Consider the following 10,359-nt stretch of genomic DNA (forward strand, 5'->3'; position numbering starts at 1 on the left):
TGATGATTCCAGGGAACCAGAAGGAGCGAGCACTTAACGACTACGATGATCATCGGCCCCTGAAAGGATGTCCAGCAGCATCGGGTGTCTCACCTAGCGCTTTTACATCTGCATCTAATAACTCTCTAGGGCAAATAAGCAGGAAGAAACGGCCGTTAGATGAAGATGATGAGAGACCACAACCCTTCAAAAAGACGAGGCATATTAGCAGTGGAGCTTTGCAACCAAGTCGCGAAATGGGGTCAGGGAAAACAACCAGCCGCTCCACATGTCGCAACATCCCAACACCACATCAAGAGCTCCTGAGTAGGATGAATCAGAACTGACAGACTGAAGCACAAGAACGAGACTGCTGGTGACTCGGGATGGTCTTTGGTGAAGCATGCGAACATCCATAGAACCCGATGTATAAGTAGAATCCTGTCTCAAATTTTGAGGGCCTACTTAGAGAGAACTAGAAGCTCAAAAGAAAATGATAGGTTGTGACAAATCTCTCGGAAGGAGCAGCCTCGGCGCAGATTAATTACACCGGCTAATAGGAGTACCGGCAGGTAAACGGTGGTTCCAACGTGTTCCAGCCACAGAAATCGGGTGTCAGGGGCTGGGGCATTGTGATCAGCTGCCTTGGGTGCAGCCGGTAAGCAAGCCACTGACAATGAAGTTGACCAATCATCCATGAGCTCCATAAGAAGATGAAACCACTCTTCCTCCTATGAGAAAATTGACTGGCCATCTGGCCCTCTACTGCCTCAAGGTCGAGGCAACAAGCTTCGTACTAGCCACGACATGTTGAACGTGACGTATCTTCCTCCGCCCCTCCTCCGCGAGCAAATCCGCTTGATAACAGTCCCAGACCGCGCACCGCCCGAGTATAACATATATGGTGGACCAAATCGGCTTCGCCCGCTGCTATGCGCAATTGCGTGGCAACAGGGCCAGTCCAAGGTTGAGATTGAAAGACTCCGCGTATTTACCTAGATGTGGAAGCTAGAAGCCGGCGATCTCGCGACGCTCCTCTGGACGAAACAACTCCATCTACGCCGTCTTATCTTGACCATACACCGTGCGGACTGGTGGTGCTGAGGGAATGACGAGCCGCTCCGATTCGAGGCCAACTAGATCAAAGGAGTTGCGGCAGCTATGCCATCAAGCCTAGACGTGTTCCGCATAGAGATAGAGACGGTTACGCGCAAGACAGATCACCTGAGTAGAATCGTGGCGCAGATGGCGTTCCTCTGGTTCTTGAAACGACCTGATTGCGATTGGGGCAATGGATAATCATATGCTCGGTCAAGGGCTCGAAGAAGCGGTGGGGGGTGGGCTTCTGAGCAACCCAACGGAAATAACACAGCCGTAAAATAATCAGATGCACCCTCGCGTGCGACCCTCCTCGTTCCACCACATCTCATCCATCCCCAAATCAGACTCGCCCCCTCGACCTGACCGCTTTAGCACCGTGGAAAGAGAAATACTTTAGACTTAGGTCTGCCACCTACCCTCACGGGCCTCACCAGAATTCAGCCACCTCTCTCTATCACATAAGTACATCGGCGAGCATGGTATTTACTTATTTACTACAAGGTTGTCAAGATACTCTTCCTTCCATTCTCCTTTTCGTGAACAATCAATCGCTTCCCCCTGAGACAAGCCCAGTCCTCAACCATAGCTACCTCCGCACTGGGATCTTTTTGACTACAATGCAGTCACTTGCGATGCACGGTAAACACCGCCCGCATGACTCGCCATATCCTCTCCTACCTCTTCTCATCGTCCGTGTCCTCCAGACGGCCTCCTTTCTTATCGTGATCTCCATCGTCTCCTATCTTGTATTTCACTTGCACAACCGGCATCTCTTCCTTCACCTGGTGAGAAACAATCAGTTCAACACAACCGGTAATCTGCTTAATGACTGATCATTCCGCCAATATAGCTCTCTGCAGCCTCGTATTTCACCCTCCTGCAACTAGTCGCTGTAACTATTCTCTCCCGCTTCTATCGCTTGCCTCCGAAAATACGCCTCATCATCGACGCTGTTGGCTGTACGCTCTGGATCGCTGGGTTTGTCTTCATGGCCGCCTACGACGTGAAGCATAAGATCCTGGCGCGCTGCAGCGGACACTTGATCTGCACGCTCTACAAGGTGATGTTCGCTTCTGCGACTGTCGGACTGTGAGCTTGCCCCATGTTGCCCTCCCATGTTGCATTGCCTCTAATAGGCTGGCAGAGTTGCTGCTATTCTTGCGGTTCTTTTAGATGTCTATGTCATGAGGCGCGTTCGGTCGGGGTATAAGAACATTGAGAACCAGGCAGACGGAGAGCAGGAGCTTCTGCAGGGCTATCGCCCCTATCGGTCGTAGTCGTACTCTTCGAGACCCGTCTGAGGAGATATTTCTTGGTGTTGCAAGTGGGGAGCCTTGAATTTGGCACAATGAAAGGTAGATTGTAAAATAGCCAATAGCAATGTGCAACAATGGAGAGAGCCGGTTTCGATCGGATATCACGGCAACGGGGGTGGCTGACGATCACGAGGGAGAGGGCGGCTGGCGGCCAATGGTGGGCAACGGTTTAAGAAACGTACTTTAAAGCACTGTACTGCAATACTGCTGTTGAGGGCGTCCCATCATTATCCCGTCAAGTGGCGGTATTAGCTGACGGAACATCGGCAGGGTTAGCCAGAACCCCAGAAGCCACGACGGAGAATGCCATGGGTCGAGCCCAGACACCATTTATTAACAGCTTGCCAGTTTCTACTCTTCCAGGGATGACAGCTGTCAACTTTTGATCATCTTGATATCCAAAGCAGCAAGGATGCAGAGCCATCTTCTATTCATCCAGGTACTTGCAGTGGTGGCCATTTGCGCACGTCAGCAAAACGACCAACCATTCAGCGACAGGGCGTACCGCGACATTCCTTGGGACGAAGACAGCGAGCATGGCTTCTTTGGACGAGAGCCAGCCGCCTTTCATGGACACAATGCTGTCCCTCCCTCGCTCACAACCGACAGCCTTGTGCCAACCAGAACACACCCGAGGGGCTTGATACGTCGTAACGACGGCTGCAGTCTAGAGACAAACAATTGCTTTACTTTTCTTTGTAAGTTACAGTAGCGCCTGTAGTTAGTTTCTCCATCTTAACATGACAGTAGGCCCCACAAGCATCCAGGTATGTTTGTCTCTTCAAGGTTGCCATGCCATGGCATGGATGCTAAGCGATAGTGCCCTGATGGTGGTTGTTGCGAACTTGGAAACTACTGTGGAATCAGAAATGGAGTCCTTGGGTGCTGCCCACTGTATGTATCCCTTCCTTCCTGTCCCCCGTGAATAAACGCTAAAGAGATCAAGGACCGGCCCGCAATGTGACACTGCTCCGATTCCAGGATGCTCAGTGTGAACCTCATCTTCCCTTCCTTTCCCAGAAGCGTGCATCAACTGACCCATCGCCTAGTTCCTGCTACGGAATATGCTGTGACCTTGTTCAGGACCTCATTGGAGACCGTGAGTATACTATACGCCAACTATGGACAATATGCCGTTGGAGCTAACAGAGGTTTCAACCATCTAGCTATTTGTAGCCCAACAATCGGCCGTGAAGGTCAGTCCTCTGGCCTCTGCACGGGTGCTCCAGCCACGTTTCTTGTCCCGAGTGCAACCAGTTGTCCTGGAAAGTCCTTGTAAGTGTCCTCTCTGCTCACACTCTCAGCCCCATTTACAGTTATTCTTGCTCTATATGGTTAGCAGAGCTGATGTTGCGGTAGTTTATGCGGCGGCACGGAATGCTGCCCAAGCGATGCAGGGCTGGTTTGCGATAACACTACCGTTCCAGATGAGCCTTTCTGCAATATTCCCCCTTGAGTTTTATGTTTAGTCGTAAGAGAACTATTTCAGTGTAAGTGCCGCCACTATGGTGGGCAGCTCTGAAGATCGGGAAGACATGCCAACACCACGCAGTGATATGGTTTCACTCTGGGTGGGCTCCCAATGCTGAATCTACTGAGAATCAACTCAAGTTCATACGAGTCTAAGAATGATGAACGAAGGGAGTGATGTGCTTAGCTTCTCCAACCGTCCACACGAAGCATTTGATCCTGCATCTATTGTATTGCTATCTGTCAATGGTAGCACAAAGGTAGATGTTTTCTATCAAGGTATTTACATCACCTCGCAAAGATCTTGGGAAACGGTTTTGCGCCCTTAAAAGACCAGCTGGACACTTGTTTTTCCCTTACCCATAAGACTAAATTGGCCGATAATTAACGCGCAACAAAGCACTTGGTAATGTTTCTGAGTCTGTACCACACTAGAATGGATAATTTTTGTGTGCATCAGTCCCTTATTGTCCAGCCTGCGGCGGCGGCCGAAGTTATCGTCAGACGAGCAGGCACTCATTGACTCCTGCACTGGGAGCAACTCCTTATCTCGCGTGTAATGATTGACATCGTTTAATGCACATGGATTCTAGTCGTCATAGATAAACTCTGTCGTGGTGTAGGATAGCTATAGAAGCTGGTGGATGAGCCAGGCAGTAATTATCACCAACGTCGTTCGAGAGTACTATTATACCCAACCTACACATTGGGTTAACCATCATGCCCGACGAGAGGCAGACTAAGCAGGGAGCGACGACAAGGCTCCCAAGCACGGTTGCCAGCCTGTTTGAAAGTTCCTTTCTGATTAGGCATGACTGCATACAGCAAACGCCCTCTTTCTTTAGCTTTCGATCCCGCGGCTCGTTCCTCGACTTGGCTAACTTGAATTGTTCGACCGTACAAGACACGAACTCCAACCCCGATTTGCTGTCTCCTTGTCTCGAAGGTAGAGAGCCATTATACCAAAAAGCTTAATTGACTAGAAATCAAGTATCCTTAGATTCCCGGATGTCTTGATGAGTTGTTGTCTAACGTTATCCCCCTAACCATGAAGGTATTGCGCGACAGAGAAGCTTGTCAGCGAATCGAACAGCTGAATACCTCTTCAGGACCAGGCCCAGAAATTGTGTGCAGCGTTTTGGCGTAATGCATGTGTCCCAAGCAGCCATCCATAAGCCCTCAAGATTGCTTCTTCTTAAGAGACTTTCGCTCCATGGCGAGCGAGCCAGCGATGGTGAGTATCGCCAGTGCCAACGGGATATACAGTGTCTGCACAACGGCATTCTCATATCCAGCAAGAACACTCCCCAATCTCTCAGGACCGATGCGTTCTCGTAGTCCTGTGAGCCCGGCATCCTGGACCTCCGTAGCATTGGTGCCAGGCGAAGAAGAATGGATTTCATCAACCAGGCGACTCTGGAACATTGTTGCCGAGGCACATATCCACAAAGCTGAGCCCATGCCTGATCCAAAGTTGATAAATGCTCCGCCGAGAGACACATCATCGATAGGCAGCACGGCTTGGAGCGCAACTTGTGGACCCTGGAGGCCCAGGCCAACTGCTGCACCAAGGAAGCCTAGGAGGGCAACGCCTTTAGCTACGTGTTCTTCCAGGTTGAGAGTTGTAAGTAGACCAGAAGCGATAGGTGCCAGAACGCTCGACGCCAACATGAAAGCTGTCGATGTCAGTATTGGGCCGATGAGTGGTTAAAGAATGGCTTACGGTAATAATATCCAAACATGGTTGCTCCAACACCAGAGATAACCATAGCCACCGCCAGACCGCCGATCATAGGAAGAGCAAAAAGACCTGATTGAGTAGGCGAGTAGCCTCGTACGCCCTGGAAGTAGATGGACATGTAGTACTCGGTCACGGCGAGAACACCTTCAGCGCATGCCGAGTACCAAGTTCCTGCGAGAATGCTTCTCTGCTTCCAGATTCTGGGAGGCAAAATGCCCTCTTCTTTCTGGATATGCTGCAGATAGCCGAATGCCGCGAACAAGACTGCGCAGAAGACAAGGAGCAAGATGATTCGCCAGTTGCCCCAGCCGTACTTTGATCCTCCCCATTGCAGGGCCATGAGAAGACAAGTGATAGCGGGTACAATAAGGATAGTTCCCATGAGATTGATCTTCTTGAGCTTTTCTTTGAGAGTCAGTCCCTCATTTTGATTGCCGGCAGGATCATGAATGCCAACGGCTGTCAAAACGATACAAGCCACGCCAAGCGGAACGTTGATGCCAAAGCACGCTCTCCACGAGAAGGCGTCGACCAATGCGCCGCCAACTGTAGGCGCAGAAACCAGACCCGCGCTCTGAAATGCACCAACGAAGCTGTGCATGAGAGCCTGCTGCGAAAGAGGGAAGCAGTGACGCAAAAGCTTGAAGATGCCACCATTGATGGCGCCGCGACCAAGTCCGCTGATGGCGCGGCCAAAAATGAAGACGGCAGAGCTCGGGGCGAGGGTGCAGATGAGGGAGCCGATCTCGAACACCACGAGGCCGATGAGGAAGATGGGCTTAACGGAGAAGAGGGTATAGACTTGACCAATGCTGAAGCCGGCGTTAGAAGATCTTTTGACTGCATGGAGGCCAAGGGTTCATACAAAAATACGAAAGCGCTCATGGTCATGCCACTGAAGGTTGCGTTAGAATCTCGTCCGTCAAGATGAGGGGATTCTTACTATGCAGCCGAGTACCATCCGATATCTGATATCGTCTGGAACTGATCGGTAAGACTTGGGACCGTAACCGCGACAATGGTTAGATCCTGCGAGACCCGTCAGCAAAGTAAATGGCTAAGGCTACAGGACAACGAGCTTCATTAAAGAGTTAAATGGGGTCAGAAACTTACCAGACCGCTAAGAAAACACGCAATGCAGAGCGAGGCCATTGTCGACCACAGCTTCCATCCTTTGGGGTAGATAATTTCGCTCTGCCCACCCTCCGCCTCTTGGACCTCGAATTGCTCGGTAGGTATCGCCGGCTGTGTCAGGCTTGTACGCCCTTGAGATATCACTTGGGACAGTTCGTGAGTTGTATCGGTCGCCATGATTTACCAGTGAGGTGTGCAATGATGTTAAAGAACGAGAGGACCAAGAATACAAAAAAAACTGCGGGGGATCGACGTTTTGATATCAAAGGACGCGCCAGGGCTGCGTAAGGTCATCATCTGGGGTCGATTTGCCTGATTTGTCAAGTGCTTATTTGGACATTCTGGCTAAATAGAGGTCTGACGCGGCGATTACCCTTTGGCGACTGTAATAGGCTCCTCCCCCAAGCTGCATAAGATGACGACAACGAAGCACAAAATAGGAAGTAAAAGAACGTCAGCTTCTTTCAGCGCGATTTGGACCAGGGTGCAGGCGAATAGTTTAAGCACTTAGTGGTAGACAAGGCATCGCAATCAAGTCCTTAGAATGGAGAATAACTGTGACCCAAACGAATAAGACGAGCGTCATATAACATCATGACGTCTCAAAACTCATAACCCCAGAACATATCCCAGTCATTACAAACAAAGGTCAACTAGATAGTTTGTACAGCCCGCGTCAGGAATAACCCCACTTTGTCTACAATCACGAAAGATGCCAGCCACGAATCTGCGCCGAAGCTCCGTCGCGTTGTCGTCTCTCTCGAACTTATCCTTAGCGAGCTGCACGTGTTTTTCTGCCAAGACAACTAACGCGGAATCTCTGATCACTTTGCTGATCTTGTTGCCAAGAGAGCTAGGTTCACGAAGGATGAGCTGCTTCGCCTCGTTCCAGTCTGCTGCTCGCGCTGCCTGCTGCCATTCATCCCAAACCTCGCTTCCTGTGGCACCAGAGCTTTCGAGATCTGGACCATGTGTGCTTTGTTGTCTCGGAAGGTCTGCTTTGAGCATCATCCGCACGAACTTCTCTTCCGGAAATGTTTTCGCGACTTCGAAAAGCGCGCATGCCCCATCAAAATCCTGGCGCCAAGGGTCGGCTCCATACTCCAGCAAACAAGAGAGGGCGCTCGCGATGACCAGTGGTGTGCCTTTGGAGCTTTGAAATAGGAAAATTAGGGGATTTTTTCCTTTAAAGCTTTGGCAATTGGGGTCTGCGCCATGACGAAGAAGAACTCGCATAAATGCCCCAATCTCAGTCCTTTGCCAACTATGAAGGCCGGATGCGAGCTCCAGAAGACATGAATCGCCTTCTTTTTTTACTTCATCAGGAGTAACACGCTTGAAGATTTCTTTCCCAATAGTTATGTCGCTCCTCCAACAAGTGATATATCCCTGGCAGTAGGCAGAGATGAGTGGTCGTCCACACGGCAGTGGCGTGATGCTTGAGGCTCCATTGGCAAGGAAATGCTTCAGTATGTCGTTTTCAAGCGCCTTCATGTGCCGAGCGTTCCAATACAGTGTAGTTGTTCTTGCCCGGGAAAGGAATATCTGCAAAGGCGTCCTGCCGTCTGGTAGATTCTGGTGCACGGAGCCGCCCGCCTGCAAGAAGATTTGGATAGTTTCAGATAATCTCACGGAATACGGCTGGTCCAAAAGTTGGAGAAACGGAGTCGTACCGGCTTTGTTTCCTCTGTTGATATCCGCTCCCGACTTCAGTAATGTGTAAGCAGCGATATAGAAGTCGTTAGATTCTCTCCTAAAATCCATAGGGATAAGAAGATGAAGAGGCGTGTCACCTTTTTCATCTTGGATCGATGAGTTAGCACCTTGATTAACAAGTGCCCGGACAAGATCAGGTCTAGAAGTAGCCAGGTGCAGAGGGGCGAGCCCCAGGTGGTTTTGTGCGTCGATATCGGCGCCGAATTTCAAAATGAGCTCAACAATCGCAACATTCTGAGAAGTCACGCCGCAGTGAAGGGGCGTGTTCCCCAAATGATCCTGAGTCTCAACAGAAACTCCGGCATTGAGCAGCATCCGCACTTGGTCGAGGTCTCCACCCAACGCCGCTCGATGAAGTTGAGTCCTGCCTTCACCATCTTGATCATTCTGGCCAAGGTGGAACAGCGCAGGCGTCTGAGTTTCGTGACTAAGAGCGTTGGGTTGAGGTGCCGAGACACCTGCCGATGGCACATCAGGCGTTGTGAAGAAGAAGTTGACACGGCCAGCATCGAGCGTGGAGAAGGCGGGCAAGCCTTCCGTTAGACTTACTTCGCCTGGAAAGATGCCCATCCCCTCTGGGTTTGATAATGCTGCCGTAGGGCGTTGGCGTGAACGTTTGGATGCATGTGCTCTCTTGTTAGGCTTGGGAAAGGCCTGAGTGCTATACTTCATGTAGCCCCATTTTTTGAGCTGGGTTCGATAGGATCGTTCGCTGATTCCAAGTATTAGAAGGGCGTCTATCTAGTCATACTTCAAGAAGGGTAATCAAGACTTACGATGCAATGAAATTGTGCCTGCCCCTGACCAAGCGCATTACCTCGTCAAGCGGCTTGTCCTCAGACATATACAGCTTTCGGATCTCCTCCCGAAGAGGTTCCCAATCCTTTGTCATTATATAATCGCAATGGCGGGGAATAATTATTGAGATGTGAGAGTCGGTTATCAACTTGTAGTTTTTGTGGAATCGTGGGCAGGGTCGATTCTATGTTGTGTTGTTTTTCGATTGGGAATCAACAACTGTCCTCTTTGGTATTGTGGCTGATGACTTCTTTTGATCGCGCCACCAAGCTCACAAAAAAGCAGGGTCGAGCTTTTTGTTGTCAGGAGGGAGGCTGAGGGCGATGGCCCTATTCTTAAAGGCCGAAAGACAGCCAGCTCCAGACTCACTGTGATGACCTGACCAGGGGTTGCAGCCAACAACTCAGTGGAACGGCGAGCTGATGAGACACGCATGCGTCGGCAGCCACTAACAATCAGGGCCAGCGCACCTTTACCACAGTCTAAACTTCGGCAAAATGCAAGATGCAAAAATTATGGCATGTGTTGCGTTGTAACCGTTTGCGGACTCCTCCCTGCAAAAACTCGGCCTAAGCCCAAATTTATGCACTTTGCAGATTAAAATCTGCAGTTTGCAACCCACCAGTGTTCAAAACTGCAAAAAGCAGATTTAGCCACATTACTCTCATTCACTTTCCTCCCAGGCTAGGTCAGTCGCGCGCCTACCATTCGGATGTAGAAAACAGCATTTTACGTTTTGCTCATTCGAACCGGTTAGAGATGAGGCGGTAAATGGGCCTTGGCTGCGCCTGGCTCCGTCTGCCTCTAGGTTCGCCTTTTTGTCGAGGACGCTCCTTTCCATCTGCTTTCGCCTAGAAGAAACATAAATAGCAAGCCGTCGTTCTCTTCAATTTAGCATGCTCTTCGTCTTTTCCCCATTTCCTTGCAAGCTTCCCCGGAGCCCTTTAAACAAAGCCACAAAAAGCGTACTGTTTTCCTTCACTTACAGCCGTCTCTTGTCACAAACATGGCCTCTAGATCCGACACCACAGGTCAATGTCAGACCAAGAGCGACTCCATGCCGGCAAACACCAATTCGTTCGTACCATCTCTTCTACTCATCCC

General features: G+C 50.3%; 1 protein-coding gene across 1 annotated transcript; it reads right to left on the bottom strand.

The window, feature by feature from the left end:
- Positions 1 to 5,045: 5,045 nt before the first annotated feature.
- Positions 5,046 to 6,918, bottom strand: LRP88_00232 (uncharacterized protein; the record flags this gene model as incomplete). The annotated part of the gene is made up of 5 exons (XM_083236949.1): positions 5,046 to 5,542; positions 5,590 to 6,419; positions 6,473 to 6,502; positions 6,551 to 6,636; positions 6,721 to 6,918. The coding sequence occupies 5 exons, from the start codon at positions 6,916 to 6,918 to the stop codon at positions 5,046 to 5,048; spliced, it is 1,641 nt and encodes a 546-aa protein (XP_083107318.1).
- Between the last annotated feature and the right edge of the window lie 3,441 nt (positions 6,919 to 10,359).

Source organism: Fusarium phalaenopsidis (genome assembly GCF_050370095.1).
Source record: "Fusarium phalaenopsidis strain FUZ10S chromosome Unknown contig_32274, whole genome shotgun sequence".
Classification (NCBI taxonomy): Eukaryota; Fungi; Ascomycota; class Sordariomycetes; order Hypocreales; family Nectriaceae; genus Fusarium; species Fusarium phalaenopsidis.